Source organism: Dermacentor silvarum, chromosome 5, assembly GCF_013339745.2.
Source record: "Dermacentor silvarum isolate Dsil-2018 chromosome 5, BIME_Dsil_1.4, whole genome shotgun sequence".
NCBI classification, from domain to species: Eukaryota; Metazoa; Arthropoda; class Arachnida; order Ixodida; family Ixodidae; genus Dermacentor; species Dermacentor silvarum.
Genome location: NC_051158.1, coordinates 44,634,476 through 44,651,751, shown reverse-complemented (window position 1 = coordinate 44,651,751; position 17,276 = coordinate 44,634,476). Strand labels below are relative to the sequence as shown.

Below are 17,276 nucleotides of genomic sequence, written 5' to 3'. Positions count from 1 at the left end.
GCAATTGCAATTTTCTAAATAACTTGCATGCCTACATTGTCGTAGCGCATGAAAAAGGTGACGGCATAGTGCAGGTGGTGGTTGCAGAGTACTAGCATGCAGACTAGTAATAGTCTGTCAGGGCTCTTTTATACACATTATATGCTACATTGTGGAGCGGTACACAGAAACGTCTTTCATAGTAAATAGCTGAAATGGGAGCAATAATTACTACATGAAATGTGCGATTCAGAAGCAAAAAAACTGCTGCAATTAAGTTATCTGATAACTTTAGAAAAGCGAAAAACTTAGTAAAGTAATGTATTAAAACAAAATCTTACAAGTAGTACATACATACAATTGTGTTGCAACCACTCTACAATCTACGGAGCGGTTAATAATTAAAGAAAACAATATTCACCTTAATAAATAAACGGCTAACCACACCAGAATAAATCTAAAACCATGGACTAGCCGAAATCAGCTCTTGAACACATGAACAGTACATGCTGGACGCAACATGAACTGCCACTTTAGCGGATGCTCTCATAGATCGCAATAGAGTTAGGTAGCAGCAGGGAACAATGGCATGCTCTTGTCGCCTGCCGAGATAGGGTCTCCTCCGCGTGCCACGCAAGTTTGCTGTACGGCTAATCTGCTTTATTATTCAAGCAAGCATTTTTGATTTAAGAAAAGACCATTTTGTACGCTCCCGCATAGGCTATAAGAAACTTCGCGCGTGTTATCGGTTTCTTGCCACATGCTTCTGGAATGATTGATTGAGATTAAATAAAATTAGATATTTGGCGCGATATTATAACTTTAAGAGATCAGGATAGCTATTTTGCAAGAGTAGAGCTAGTGGACATGTGCATTTCGTCTGCTGCCTATGTGCTGATTGACTGGGGCGCATTGCTCCTGCTGAAGCGCATCCCAGCACACCGAATCAGAACTTCAACAGCAGACGAAATGGGCCCGTCCAGTAGGCGGACTCTTCCAGAATACCTCCTCAGGCTTCTTATGAGCGACTGACCTAAAAGCTCTTCCACGATAGCAGTACACCGTAATCGACGACGCAGAAAGAGAAAGATAGGACAATTGCTGCTGACAACTAAAATCTAAACAGAACATGACAATTGACAAGCGTGACTGTCGTCACGAAAGGTAAAAACATTCAAGTGTAAGACAGACAACTCTTGTTTTTTCTTTTTCTATCTGGGTCGTCGCTGCTGTAATGTATAAGTTCCTACTCACGTTTTAAAACTTCCAGCTTATGGTGTGCGAAGTATTTCCGCAGAAATACTGATACTGATATTCAATATATAGCATACAGTAAACAGTATGTGCAGGCGACACGAGCTACAGCGAATGATTTCGCCAAACAAGCGAATAACCTCTCAGATAATATGCACTCTTGGTCTAATAACTAAAGCAAAGCCGCATTTTCAGAGTTAAACATCAACTTGTTTTTGTCAGCGGTACTACTAGCTTAGCAGGAAATACCAAAAATTTTACAAACACAGTCAAAACGCTGTGAGTACGTTTCAATAAACTTATGGCATGGCATGACACTGAGCATCTGCAAGGTAAATGTGCCCGTGTAGTTGGAATCATGAGGCAATTTCTGTATCTATTACCTGTAAAAGCAAAGCTTACGTTGTACCACGCATAATTTGAGTCGCAATTCATGATACTGCATTTTGGTGTGCGGCAGTACCACACAGGCAAATATCATGAAGCTATCAGTTATGCAGAAGAATGCGCTTAGAGCAACATCTGCCGTGCCTTCCAGAACACATTCTGCACCACTGTTTACCACCTATCTCATCATGCGCTTATCCAACAGCTTCACAAATAACAGATTGTATACGGCATATTATTTTTATCTGAAATGGCTAACCTCCACACCAACATTCACTACTACCCTACACGACACCATGAACAATCTTCTGCATCTCAACCGTGTATGAACTGCGGTTTTCAAACTGTACAATATACTTTGCCTTCTTTACTAAACAGGTTAGGCTTATGTGGCCCCTCGATCAGTGAAATTTCTTATAATTCCATTGAAGACATCTTTCATTCATTTTTCTTGTTTGTACATTGCCCTGCCACTATTTGTCTTATATGTATTATGGTCTACAACGAGATGTGATTGTATTTGTTGTATGGTTCGTTTGATGCTTCACCACCTGTTCTTCATTTTTCAGTTTCCCTTATAGATAGATTTCCCTGTGCTGTCTGTTTTTATGCGTACCGCTGCACCGGTCTAGACTTAGGGGAAGGGAGCATCGTCAAGATGTGATTTAACGGCATTTTCTGCCTTCTCCTCAGCCATGTACTACCTATGTATTATGCATGTCTGGAATAAGGACCCAGATTCAGGCACCTGGTCTGCCACTCTTCTACGGGATGTAAGCATTTTAGTTCTAATTGTCAATGAAAATTAAAAGCAACAGAATTTATACACGTAACGCGTTTAATTGGTGGCTTCGTAGATTGCACTGTATCTGCAAGTCCGCTAGTAGTCAAAGCACAACCTTTTTGTGTACACACAATATGCGGCCACCCAATTCGAGAAGTAAGAAATCATAATTGGCCGTGAAATAATGGCATTGCGGAGTTCCACGTCCAGAAAGTGGTCAAGGCATTGTAAAGGACCGCGCATCGTAGAGGAAGGCTGCGGATAATTTTTTTTCGCGTATGGGGATTATTATGCACCCAAAGCATGGTACACGGGTGTTCATGCATTCCACGCCCTTCAGGAAGCGGCCGCAGCTGCCGGAAATTGACCCCGTGACCTTTCGCTCATCAGGAGCAACGCCATATAGCCACTGAGCAACAGTAGTGGGTGTGCTTGAAACGTAATGCTACTTCAGCAAACACTACATAGGCAATGAAATGACAACAGTTTCTGGGTATAGTGTTTGAGGGTAGGGTTCCTTGATTGACTGATTTGTATGAACACGAGAAGTAATTGGCCCGTATTAGGATTGCAAACTAGGCAAGTAGCTTACGATCCACTTTCTACTGCACCACTCGGTGGAGTATATAAGCTGATGTTTGCATGTAATAAACTCAATTAGTAGTCAGCACACTTCCTTTGTTCTATTGCTCTGCCGTATCGTAAGTGTTGCTGCTGAAAATTAATGTATTGTTCATAGTTTGAAGGATGTGATATTACCATAAACTAATATGAAATATGTTCCGGCAATAAATTTCATTCGACAAGCATGCTTACAAAGTGAATAAGCAAGCAGAAAAGAAACACTTGCGCGCTCTACAGTTCCTCCAATTGGGAACAAATAAACTCATCTTGTCCCTGAATAACACGAAAAAAGTAAAGACGTATACAGTCTTTTCGATCTCTTCTCACTTCGTGTATTTGCATAATAACCCAATAAATGGGACGACTTCAAACTCAGTTCGAGGAGCCTTGATGTTTCTACAGTGACGACTGTCTAGACCTACCGGTGCTAGCAAACCTGCTCTTCCTCTCAAGATGGAGGCCGTGAACCGCCGTGCTCGTTTCTGCCTATAAAAAGGTAATATCTGGTCATACCCAAGATTCGCCCAACTGTGTGCAGAGTAGCCGATAGCACCGGTACTCATACAGATAACATCAAAGACACCTGATTGCCAGCACTGCACTCTGGTCCCCGAGAAAACGCGGTGGAAGTAATTCTCTAGATCGGAAGGAACCTCCTCGCCTTTTCCAGCGGTATCACAGATGTTACATGCTGGTCAATACTCTACCGGCCATAAATTTTGCCCTGAAAGCCATCAGCCATAATGGAAACAAATTCACAGCTTCAGGGTAAGTGGTATTCGGAGCTCATCGAAGTTAAACTAATGTCATAGCTCTTGCTAAGGAAAGAGCCCGACAACTTCTTCTCTAACGAAATTTCTTTGCTTGTTTTATACGCAGTTTCTTAATGGGAGATCTCCAGCAGTAGCACACTTTGTGTTTTTCAACAATACGGTCAGGTGGAGCAGCTGCTGGCACTGAGTTCCAGAGGAACACGGCCTGTAAGGACATCAGCACTGCTACTTCGTTCTCTAGCCTAATATTACTTAACGATGGGTTAGTGGTTTTACTTTGCTACTGCTTGACCACTTGTTTTTCCACTGAGAGGCAGTTAAGTCAGAGCAATGGGTCAAGTGACACTGTGAGAAGCTGAAGTGGTCAAGGAAGTTTTCTAGCAACTAAAGTAAATCTTTGAATATTTGCCATCATGTCATGTACGGAAGACACAGGCAGAGTTTATCAGATCTCGCCGAAGTTTTCTTGCAATCAGAAGGTACAGTTGCTTCCACTTATTTATGAAATTTAACCTAGTTGCCATAATATATTTCTCACCACGAGCAGAGATTTTAAAAAAACGTGAGCGTGGGCGTCAGCCGTAAACGTTATAAAAATTTGGACAAAAGCCAGCACTCCAGAGAGAGTACTTTATATATATATATTGTAATGAAGAAAAAGACGCACCTAGGCTCGGGCGCTCGGACTGCGGGCGCGCGCACAGAGAGAAGAAGACGACGAGGCAGAGAATAGAACAGCCGGCCCAGGAACGGGTGCTGTCTCTGTGTCTCCGTTCATTACAATGGCGCACCCTGCGAACGCCACGTCTTAAGGGGCTTCAGCCTTAAGCACCGTCCTGCGGAGTCCTTGCGTCCTCCGGCATCTCGCCGTCCAGGGTCCTTCCGGCGAGGGAACGCCGTCAACGCTTCCCTTCGCATAGATACCGCGCCTGGGCCTGCGTCAAGGTCCGATCTGCCAAGGCATGCCGTCCACGCTTCCCTTCGCATAGATACCGCGCCTGGGCCTGCGTCAAGGTCCGATCTGCCAAGGCATGCCGTCCACGCTGCCTTAGACATGGATCCTCGCCGTCGTACGTTCCTGCTGCGGCCAGGGAACGCCGTCCATGCTTCCCATGCCCTTTATCCCGGCCCCATGATATCAACGACATCTCAGCCAGCTAGGGATGCTGTTCACGCTCCCCTGACCATGCTTCCGGCTGCAGTGAGTGCCGCATACGCCACCAGTTCTGGCTCAACGGATGCCGTTCAGGCTCCCTTGGCCGCTGGTCCGGCTGACCCGAGTGCTGCGGCCGCTGCCGCCGCCTCAGGGTACGTCGATTCCTGCCCCGGTCTCTACGGGCGGCTCAGCCAGCAGCTTGTCCGACACCATGCGCGCCATCTCGCTGCTGACCCAACAGCTCGAGGTTATGACGAACACCTTCGCATCCCTCAGTGGTTTCGCGGTTGCACCTCACATTGGGACAGCGCTTCAGCCCCTCCGTCATGGACCCGCCCTGCCTGGGAACGCCGTCCACGCTTCCCTTGGCGAGACTATCATGCCCGGCACTACATCGACTCCTCAGCCAACAAGGTATGCCGTCCCAGCTTCCTTGGTGGTAGAACCGGCTGTCGCTCCTACAACGACCGCACTGTCCGTGGACATCGGCCCTAGTTCCACGGGAAGCTGGACAAGCAACCTGGCGGAGACGAGGCGCTGCGACTTCCAGCAGCCGGCTTCCGTAAAAATACCGCCGTTTCGCGGCTTTGAAGATGATGTCGCCCTTTGGGTTTGCACCATCAATGCCTTGGGTTATCAGCATGCTTGGCCAGACCACAAAAGATGGCTGGTTGCAGCCAAACGACTTTTCGGTGCCGCCAAGGCATGGGACAACTACGCAGGCATTAAATTTGGGTCGTGGCCCGAATGGAGTGCAGCTCTGATCGCTGCCTTCGGCCCGCCCACGTATGCCTGCGTCGAGCCCGGCCAGCAGTGCTCTACGGCCGGAGCTCATGAGGAGCACCACCTTGACGCGGCAGTAGTTCCCTGCAGCGTCTCGCCATGCAGGCCCGCCGGCTCCCTGAGTGTCGTCCTTGGCCCCATCGCAGATGGTGGGAAGCGCACGGCGACGACCGCTCCCGCTTCGAGTCACCACCGAGCGGCAGATCACAAACCGGCGTCATCGGCTGCACTACTACCCATAAGCACGCAGCAGAGCACCGCTGCTACTTCGACTTGGCATTCTTCTGGCACCCGGGACTCAGTACCCGGGAGGGTTTTGGCAGATTGCCTCGGCACCTGCCCCGCTGTAGACCCAGGATGCGAGCCAGTTTTCCCACCACGGGTCTCGGACTCTGCGTCTACCACTTCCGACGCTTTACCATTCCTTCGAGAGACCGAGACCACTTTCGGTCCGCAGCCGTCAGCGAAACGGTTCCGAAACACATCAACGCAGGGGTGCATGGAGGCGCCGACGCTATCACTCCAGGAACCCGACCTATCCACGGATCGTGGCAGAGAGATGCTTCCTGACTCCTCGGAGCCACATCGTTGTATGTCCACGGAGTCGTTCGCCGACTTTTATGCCGTTCACAGTGCACTGAGAGAGGCCTCGCTGAAGGTAATCATCAGCAGAGAGCTGCCCGCACGCGAAAGACGACTAGCACGCGCAAGACACCGAAAGAGGCGCGCAAAAGACCAGTCGCGCAATGCTCGCGGTTTTTTGTCAAGTGCGGCTGATTCGCGCGCAACTACGAGCCTCGTTCATTTTGTGGCAACGTTGCGAAGAAGTACGCGACGACTGAGCAGAGCGGCTGCACATTGTGCACGATCTCTTGCCCTACGTGGTGTCCAATTGCGACGGGATATACGTCAACGAGACATGCGACCCGATCGCAACACGCAGTGCCGACCCCCAGAGACGCTGGTTGCGCGCAGGACGGCTTTCCCTGGTTTCCACAATCAGCGTGTCCTCACAACCACCTGAGCTATCTGCAGCAGCGTGGCCGAGTGTAATGAAGAAAAAGACGCACCTAGGCTCGGGCGCTCGGACTGCGGGCGCGCGCACAGAGAGAAGAAGACGACGAGGCAGAGAATAGAACAGCCGGCCCAGGAACGGGTGCTGTCTCTGTGTCTCCGTTCATTACAATATATATAATTAAAATTCGAGCAGTAATTACTTGCAGCACGTCCGATCACCTTCAATATAACAAACATTGTGTGGAGCCTTGCCTGTGTGCTGTTCAAGATGCGCTTCGGGGTGGGATACAAGAGAAAACTGTTTTCTGATTAGTGGAGTCTTCAGTAACAATTTTACACACGAAGCTGAGCGTAAAAGCGTGTCTTCCACAGCAGCGCCACCAGCCACGTTAAACTGAAAATGTAGAAGAATAAGACTAAATAAAATGAGGTGCGATGGTTCCGACAGTTGAAGTGCCGAACGCGGCTTTGGAAGTTCATTTTATTTTAAAGCGACACGCTTACAGGGAAAAAAAACTTTCCCTCCAGTCTTAGTAAAATATAGCAGCAGTTTTTGTCGCGTTCTTTGAGACGCAAACAACTAATTACTCATGCTTCAGGCACTACACTTCACCTTGATGCGAACACTTTGTAGAATCCTGTCAAAACCTTTCATGCGGAAAGCACAACAGACACTATAATTATAAGATTTTGATGTTAGGTTTTTTTTCTTTTTTTTTCTGATCAGCCAAGTTTTTGATGTCGTCCTTTTGTCAGAGTGTCCGAACAAAGGCTTATATCGAGCACGATGCGCGTTTCAGGGTTATTGTACGGATCACTGCTTGTCAAACGAAAACACCTAGCCTCACATTTATCAAGTGAGAGTAGGTTGAAAATCTTCGCTGTACGAAACACAAATAATTCAACAAGCTCAAAAAGATGCATCGATCGCTTCACTGAGCGCAAGTTTCTGTTTTCTTTTCAGGAGTCACCTAATGTTTACGTACCGCTGAAATGTATCATTCGCAGGAAAAGTCGCGTGACACCTGTTGCTTTTGTGCTTATCTGTCTCTTCTTCATTTGTCGATTTTGTGAGTGGTTCACACGTGAGGCAGTGATGATCCAGGATGCAGATATGCCAGGCAGTGCTAATGGTTGAAACGCGTTTCAGATTAGAGCATAGCGTTGAAATATGGCTTTAGTGAATTTCTCTTAACAGCAGCTACCTTGCGGCAACATTACAAATCTTCACCCAACAACACTTATTACTACTTACTTGAATTAATAGCGAGTGATGATGTTTAGCACTACCTCATATTCCATCAGTCGCCTGACAGTTTCTAGGGGAGTCGAAGCACCCAACCATTGCTCCATCTCGCCGCTTAGTTTTATCCTTCTTGCCAGTGCGAGGAATAAAACACGTGCTCAAGTGGCGTCAAACACCGCTGTTAACATGACAAAACGTACAGTTTAAACAACAAACAATATTTCATCCAGATTGAAATAAAGTACACCAAATTTACACCAGCATAGTTAAACGTTATTTCACTCGGACATTCCATCATGACAGAGTGATGATGAGGATGATGATGGTGATAATAATAAAAATTAGGATGGTGATGTTTCAGATATGATTACTACTGAAGAGAGGCTGGCAGAAAATGTGAAGTAACAGTGAATAACAACAAGCAACTTCTTGCAGATAAAACCAAGCTGCTTAAGCGTAGTATCTTCTCTGAAAAGGTTGGCTCCGCTTTGCTTGGTGGAGCTAGAGCCTGTTTGCGATTACCAGGCTTGTTCTTTGTTTTCAATATTTGTAGACACTTATGCAGGCGCGCACAAGTAGGCGGAATCAATCATCACCATCGTGGCGCGATTTGTTCTTTTTTTTTTTTTTTTGGGGGGGGGGGGGGGGGTCTCGTGGTAGGTGTTGCTCGTTTCAAGGGACACTTAGGGTGGTTTTAGAAGCCGCTGAGAAATATCGGGCTCTCCCAGACTGGTGGGAGTCTTATTTTGCTTACCAGAACTCTCCTGTCGTACGACCGACATTAGGAACTCAGCTCCAACGTCGGTTTTAAGCGTGACAAATGACATGGTAAGTCTTCTTGAAGGTCGGACGCTAAGTATTACAAATAGCTCCTCGGTGTTTTCCACTTGTGTTCTCGCAAACGCAACAAAAATAGGGCTAACGGCGGTAAGTTCTCTTGTCGTGGCAATCAATGAAGAGAAAATTTGACGCTTTCCATACATGCATGATTAAGGAACGAGTAGAACGCAGTGTCATTTGTAAAGAGCTATACACGGCGTTGTTTTTGTGGGCCACTCTTTCGGTATTTCACTTGTCTGTAACGTGTTCGATCAGATGGCGATAAATGATGCGTTAGAACTGAAAGTCGGTGCGAACCGAAAGTCGGTGCGTTAGAACAGAAGCATACGTAGATGCATGCATGCATACGTACATACATACACAGACACGTACGTACGTACATACATGCATACACACACACACACACATACATACATACATACATACATACATACATACATACATACATACATACATACATACATACATACATACATACATACATACATACATACATACATGCATACACGCACACACACAAACATACGTATAGCTGGGTCAAAAGCTTTTGTGAGACGGATTTGGTGTAAAAGCCTAATTCCAGCTATTTTCACATGCCGCCTGTAAAATCCAGGAGGAATTGAGCATGACCGTGTACACTATAATGCAGGTATCAAATATTAATTGATGGCGTGGTTTGCAGGCTAAGAAATATTAAGCTTTAGCTCAGAATCAGGGTATTGAAAACTTTTAACGCCAGTTATACGTGCATATCTACACACTTTTTGCCGTTAGTACAGCAGAAAAGAGAACCAAGCGACATGGACGACGGGCTGCAGAGGCGGTGGCGGATGTATGCTCCCTTAAATTGTTCTCGTGCCTTTTGGAGGTTCATTCCCTTTTAGCTGTTCTACCTCGTCTCTCGTCCGCTGCCGCTTCCGTTGCAACCATGTTGCGCAGTGTTTTCGTTTGCGGTGTTCCCTAAAATTCCTCTATACCACTGAAACATGTGAGTTATGTTCAACTCAAATGACAACTTCAAGGACGTGCCGCTCTTGCAACAAGCCCCTTCCGACTGGCAATCGCTATATTTGTGATTATTCCGGTTGCCCTGATACAGCATCGAAAGTGAATGTAAAATTCGAAGGGCAAGAACAGAAGCCAGACAGGTGGGAGATTTTGAATTTTCAGTCGTGTTGACAGACATAGCTCGCACAACGGATACCCTGGCATGCTTGCCGAACCAAGTCAAACTATACACCTCAATTTAGATAGATATTACGCGAGAAAAACATAACTAGCCTGGAGAAGCGTTTATCTAAAATTTAATAAAATAAAATTGAGCAACTCAGGGGCATCAGTAAATGACCTGGAATGGCGCAGCAGGATGATTAATCGTGAGCTGCACGGAATTCCAGCGTAGGATAGTGAAGACCTCCCGACAGCGCTAAATGACGTAGCGAAATCTGTGAACCTCTCAGAATAGACTCCAAATGAGATCTAGGCAATGCATAGCCTGCGCGTGAGTGAATACCCGGTATCAAAGTACGGTTTGAACAGCAGTCAGAGTGGGATGTATGGCTCGCAAAGTGCAAAGTTCTAGAACGCAAGAGCTGTAGTCGGTCAATCACTGAAAATATGACATCACAAGGCAAGCGTGCTGCGCCGTGCGAAGGAATCTATCACCAGGAAGGATTATTCCTTCATGTGGCAGGCCAACAGTAGTGCAGTGAATACAAAAGGGAGGAGGTCTGTAATTATCATTCGTTACACAGTGGACTTGGATAAACTGTGCCACTCCTGCGTTGCTTTATGAGTCTGTACTTCCTAATATTTTTATTGATCGAGTTATTTCTTGTGACTCGGAAAATATCATTGTAAGCCATGGTTTGAAGCTGTGTAGCTGAATGCATTTTCACCTGCCGTCGGCAGGAATGAGAGTAAAGAACGCGATTGTTTTCTTGGGAAACTAAGAGGGCGTTTTTAGTTAAAAAAACGTTAAATATAGGGGTTTTAGATGCCAAAACGACAATCTCATTAATGCTACGCCTCAATGAAAAAGTTTTAGCACCTTGAGAGCAATAATTCTCACCACCTCGAATTCGTTAACATTCATCCAATGCGTGGTACGTGAGCATTCTTGCATTCCGCTCCATGGTATGCGGCCGCTGTGGCCGAGATTGCAGGAAGGTGTGAGACGGGGCTAGTTGGTATTCCATATTGGTACGGTCAGCGCAATAACATACACGAAACACAAGAAGAGGCAATGAGGACAAGCGCCGAGATTGAACCCGGCATCTCAAGCTCAGTAGCGCAACGTCATAGTTGCTGAGCTACGGCATAGGGTAATGGGCTTTTTGATGTCGCGTTTACGAAAACATGGTTTGTCTTTGAGAAAGATGTGTATATCAGTTTTTCTGGATGAAAATCTTTATACATGAACCAACCAAGAACAAAAAAGTCTAGTTGCAAGGTCGATCGTGCTTTCAGGTTTCAATGAATTGCCTGCTTTCTGTATTTTGTTGGTCTCTCAGTACGAATATGTTCGTCATTTACTCTCGCAGTTTATTTTTGTGTGTTGTGGGCCACCATTGGATGATTATTTGCTGCTTCTGCCTTAGATTCGCTTTTGAAATTTGGTCAACTGTATTAATACAGTTTTAAATTTTGATTGTTCTTGCTTAGTTTAGGAACTAAGTACCTCATCTGCTGAAGTCTTCTAAGCGTATACATAAGGCTCTCGACGACAATGAACAGAAACTGTTTCTCCGATGACGTTATCAAAGCAATGAAGAAGCAAAATAGCGGGAAACAACGAACTGTGCCCCCCTCCATACTTTCTAAACATTGAGTGAGACATGTTGGAGATGTGGGACTATTTACAGATCGTAATTAAAATCGTGTAATCAAGCTTAGTGGCTAGGTTGACCTTGGAAACAAACAAGGGCCTCAATCTTATAGTTCCTCCTGCCAATTGTCACTGTACGAGCCTTGACACGATGCTTCGAGCTGCGCCTACTTCTTTTGCCGACGTCACAAAACCGCGAAAATCTACAAAGCTAGTGACATGTGCACATTGCACGTGGTGTAATATGCCGAAGAAAATTTATTTTTTTAACACCTGGAGACCGCCCCGTTCCAAAAGGAATGGAAGGTGGCTGCACACCAATCGCTCTAGCCCGGGCTACTCGGACCTTTCAGCGAGGAATAATTTCTTTATGCATAATAAAATTCTCGCGTGGCAGCATAAGGTTGTAGATACTTTCGGTAGGTATACCACATTGCTAGTGCAATAATTTTGCGCAGAGAACTCTTTTTTATTGCACGCCGCCGCGAATTTCAACCGGCCAACGCAAGTTAAACACGGGAATCGAAAGAATAGCTGATGGTGGCACCGCTCTCTTAACCCGATTATCGACTTCACCTGCGCAAGCTCGGATCCATCAAAATTCTCTCCACTTCAGCGCGCTCCTTACCACTTTTCAGCCGACCAGATAACAAACAACTATCAAGGTAGGTAATGCTACTCGCTTTGAAAATAGACAAAAGTGACCTGATAAAAACAAGATCATTTGATTGGGCTTATCACACAACGCTGCGGGCTTCGGCCCGATGCTTGCGTCGGCGATTACGTAGGTTTGACGTCAGATTAGGGGAATAAACTCTGAATGTAGTAGTTTTACGTTAAATGGCCCCATTATCCAAAGTGCTGGTTTTTCCTACATTCTCAGTGCTACAACAAGTTCCAGGAAAGACGAAGTTAAAATTGTGCTGTGAAACGAAGAACATGAGAAAATTTTGAGGTTTCCCTTCCCTAAATTGTGCATTGGATTAAAAGGAACGCGGCACATTAGTGGAGTACTGCGGCTTAATTCTGACCGCATGATACGTTTTAATTGGCTCCCGAAGAACCCTACAAGGTGTTTTTCAGCATCCACCCTGCCATCTGAATGGTCGCCGCTGGCGGGAATCGAACCCGTAAACTTCGTTCTCAGCTGCGCCGCATCATTGCAAGTGGGCCACCACAGGCGGGTTTGCGTGAAATTTAACGCTGCTATAGTGAGCAGTTCTCTGCGTTTATATCAGTCAAATAAAGTTCATTTTGCATTTAAGTTTCAGGGAAGAAACCGAGGGAAGCTACAAAACAGCGGTGTTAACCACAGTTTGACTAGCCTCGTCATCTCCGTACAGTCGGAAGTGTAAGCGCATGATACCAATGGACGTATGACCGGCGCTTAGAATTTTGTGCAACAAATTGCAAAACAAAATGCACTGTCCTAAATAATGTCATTTTCTTACAATGACAAACAATCCTTCTCATGCATTACACATACAGACAAGAAGAAAAGAAAGAAAAACATAATAAAATATGCAGTACAGAAACTGAATTTGCTAGGGTAATGACGGTACGACAAGATGCAATATCAAAAGAATCACTACACCATGGAGGAGACTAATTACAGTAATAAGCGCGAATTTTAGAAAAGAACAGTACACGAGGGCTTACAGGTACACGCGTTTAAAACATTTGGCACTATATTGTTAAGCATGGCGACATAAGACATACACAGTACATAGATACTCCAATTCGAAACACTTCATGGCTGGCAGTCCAAGAGTTTGGTTTAGTGATTCATCAATCAGGATTAACACAAGTAATACATTGTTCAATGCTTAAAGGGGCTGATGTAACATAAGTCCTATAAAAAGTACCCGCAATAACATACAGTTCACAAGACAGGGTGAGAACGGAAGGAAAGCCAATGTAGGTACTTTGACCAGAGGATGGTCCGGTTTGCTACCATACACTGGAGGTGAGGGAAAGGCCGATGCGACCGAAAAATGGGGATAGAGTGAAACCTGTATGCAAATAGTAGCACGCCCAACAGGACTGCACAATCCGTCATTGAGACCGCTGTTGCTCAAAAGGACAATAGTGCACAAACAGTTCCTGCACCTTCAATACAGGTGACCTCGTTACACAAATTTTGGCGTCATAGCATGGTTTAAAATACGGTTGGCCGAGCGTGGCCTGTAAAGGGATTCGATGGAGGTTTTATTAAGGGCAAGTGCACACGACGTTCCCGAAAGTTTCTATTTTTTCTGACTCACAAGAGTCACAAGTTCCGCATGTACACAAATGTACCTAAGTATTCTTTATAGGAAAAAGATCAACAAAAGAGCGCAGTCTGCTATTTCTGCAATGAGACACAAGCCGATCATATGATCTAATAGTCCAAAATTTCTAAAAAAGTATGCAACTACACGATCTCTGCTCAGTGTATGCCGATGAATAGAAACCCTAAAAAGGAGCTGACCTCCAAATAAACCCGAGGAATCCTTCTGTTTGTACAGTGGTGAACATCCCTTCCAACTTGTGTTGGTATAGACTGGCTCTTCCTCTGAAGATGGAGGCAGCGAACAGGCTACTTTCTTTCTGTAGAAAATAAACATCTCAGCATATCCGCGTTTCAACCAACTGTGTCGATGCTCAGGCAATAGGAGCGCTTTTCAATCAGATTAATTCACGGACCACTCATTGCGAGCTGCGCACACTGATCCTCGAGGGAACGCAGCGGAAGTGATTCTCGAGACCGGAAGAAAACTTCTTGCATTGCCCAGCTGTCTGCAAGACGTACATGCTGGTGGTGTCTCGATGTGCCATAAATTTTGCTCAGAAAGCCATTAGCCAAAGTGCAAACAACTTCCCCGCTGCTGGATAAGCAGAAATCGGGGCTCACCAAAGTAAGACTAATGAGACAGCTCTTAGCCAGTGAAGAGTCCGGCAAAATCTTCTCCAGGGAAATTTCTTTGCTTTTTATGTAAGTTACCAAGTCTATAAAGCGGAGATCTCCAGTAGTATTACATCTTGTGTTTTAGACGGTAGCGGTCAGGTGGAGTATTTGTCGGCCCTGAGTTTCAGAGTGACACTGCCCGTAACGTCATCGCCACTACTGTCATGGTTCCCTAGTAAAACACTGCTTAGGAATGGGTTCGTTATTTTACTTTTCTAACCGTATTTAACTAACGGGCAGTTTATTCATGGGTATGCTAAAATCCTTGCTAAGAGAAGTAATGCGTCAGGTGACGTTTTACGAGAAGCTGTTGTGCTCAAGAAATTTCCCTAACAACTGTTGTGTGGCTTTAAAATTCGGCATATACGTGTGGTGCATCTTAGCTTGTCTGAAACAAACCAGAATCTGTCTCCCTGACTGTTCCCTTGGTAAGTGGAGAAGAGGCACTTATCGGCGGCAGTCCACTTTCCTCTTTTCCTTAATGTGATACAAAGGCGTTTGCAAGCTCCGCGTGAGTGCACATACCTGTTTCAATCTAACCTCTTGAAGACAATATACGATTCGTTTTGCTAGTGAGTTACCACCGTTTGCATGGATGCGAAACACTGAAAATGCTATTCCATGCGCTACGCTCGCATTCACGTGAACGATTTTCTTAAAAGAACATCATTGCAACTATATTTGGCGAAGACTCAGGTTCTGTTTATCCCATTCACTCTAATGCAAGAAGAAGCAACACAAGCTACCACTTATGCACTAACTTTAACTTGGTTGCTTTGTTATTTTCGGCCCTACGAAAAAAGTAGTCTGCTTCAGAACAAACGGACAAGTACACACCACCATCATTCCTTTAAATAATGTAGAAATTCGAGAATAAAGAACTAGGTGTTCAGTGACGTTGTATTATATTTATGAATTTTCTTAACAGCCTGAAGTAATTCGTTCCAGCGCGTCGTGTAAGCTTCAGGACAACGAGCCTCTTGTGGAGTCTTAGCTGTGTGCTGTCCAAGGTGCGCTATGAGCTGACTACAAAGACAAAGAGTTTCCTGATGAGAGGAACCGCAAGTATTTTCTTTACAGACGAAACTGAGCGGCCGAGCGTAAGAGCACGTCTTCTGCAGGGACTCTGCCAGTCATATTCAACCGACAACCAAAAAAATAAAATTGACAGGAGGTGCGATGGTCGCGACAGTTTAAGAGCGAAAATCGGCTTGGAAAGTAGCTTTTGTTTCACTGGTCACACGCTTACGGTGAAGAGAAATGTCTTTCCTATCTTCGCAAAATATAGCACAAGCTTTTGTCGCGTCTTGGGGGACGCAAACAGCTCATTACTCGTGCTTGAGAAAGAAACTACTTCACTTTGATGCGAGCGCTCAGTCCAATCTTCTCAGAACCTTTTATGTAGAAAACACATCGCATATGTTTTTAAATATTTTCGAACTTTTTTTTATTGGCCTAGTTTTTAACGTCATTTTGTGACCGCTTCCAAACGAGGGTTTATACTTTGCACGATTCGTGTTTCTGATTTACTGTACAGTTTACTGTTTCCGGAAAAAGGCTCTGAACTCTCATTTATCAGCTCAAAGTAAGTGCAAAAATTTTATCTGTGCTGTGCGACCCGAAAATTCTTAAGTTGAACCAAAATGAGTGCGTCGACTGTTTAACTGTTTCTTTGAAAGCCGTCATTTATAAATTACGCAACGGTGAAATCCACTACCTGCGAGAAAACTGACGAGTTCTTTGTCGGTTGTCAGGTTAGAGATGTGTTTCGCATTTGCTGCTCTTGCCAGTGCATCCCTGCTCAGGTGGTGGTGAGTTGGAGTGCAAGTATGCCAGGTAGTTCTTAAGTTTGAATTATATTTCTGTTTTCTATACCTAAGAATAAAATGCAAATTTACTGAACTTCTTCGAAATGCACTTAGCTTACAAGAATTTTCTATATCTTGACTTAACGACACTTTGTACGACCTACCACGGCGGCCGCATTTATATGTGGGCGAAATGCGAAAACACCCGTGTACTTAGATTTAGGTGCACGTTAAAGAACCCCAGGTGGCCCAAATTTCCGGAGTCCCCTGCTATGGCATGCCTCCTAATCATATCGCGGTTTTGGCACGTAAAGCCCCATTATTTAATTAATTACGACATAGTTTGTGTACCAGTAAGTGGCAATGTTAGCAGTATTTCATAATCGACCAGTCGCTTCATATTGTAAAATTTTACCTTGTGCAGCGAAAGCATCCAACATTTGCTCCGTCTAGTCCGCTTGAGTTATTCCCCTTAGTAATGAAGCATCTTTGCCGCTAATAAATAAAATGATATGCTTGGGCTCAGCAATTAGCCAGCGTGTTCTTGCAAGACTAAATCCCCCCCCCCCCCCCCCCGTTGGTAGCTTTTTATTACTGGAGGTATTGCGACGCAATCGGCGCTGAGATGGCGAATCGCAGCGTGCGCTAAGCCAGTAAATGTTCTGTGATTGCCGGCCATACAGCATTTTTAACTACTGAAGTTGTCGTATTTCCTCGACACTGCGGCCGCCATGACAGAACTTCCAGTTCCCACGACAAAACTTGCCGTATTACATCCATAACTGTCATAACTCCAAGCTTAACCAGAATTGTAAAACGTTCGACCGCTCAGATATTACATCTCGACTCAT

The 17,276-nt window shown here is 45.2% G+C and overlaps 1 protein-coding gene across 1 annotated transcript; it reads left to right on the top strand.

The window, feature by feature from the left end:
- The first annotated feature begins 4,509 nt into the window (after nt 1-4,509).
- On the top strand, nt 4,510-5,656 carry LOC125945623 (uncharacterized). The gene is made up of 2 exons (XM_049667808.1): nt 4,510-4,746; nt 4,816-5,656. Exon 2 carries the CDS (start codon nt 4,856-4,858, stop codon nt 5,450-5,452), a length of 597 nt encoding a protein of 198 aa, XP_049523765.1. The 5' UTR covers nt 4,510-4,746; nt 4,816-4,855; the 3' UTR covers nt 5,453-5,656.
- Nucleotides 5,657-17,276: the final 11,620 nt, after the last annotated feature.

Coding starts and splice junctions, on each gene's coding strand:
- LOC125945623 (XM_049667808.1), top strand. CDS start 4,856: ATGGATCCTCGCCGTCGTACGTTCCTGCTGCGGCCAGGGAACGCCGTC.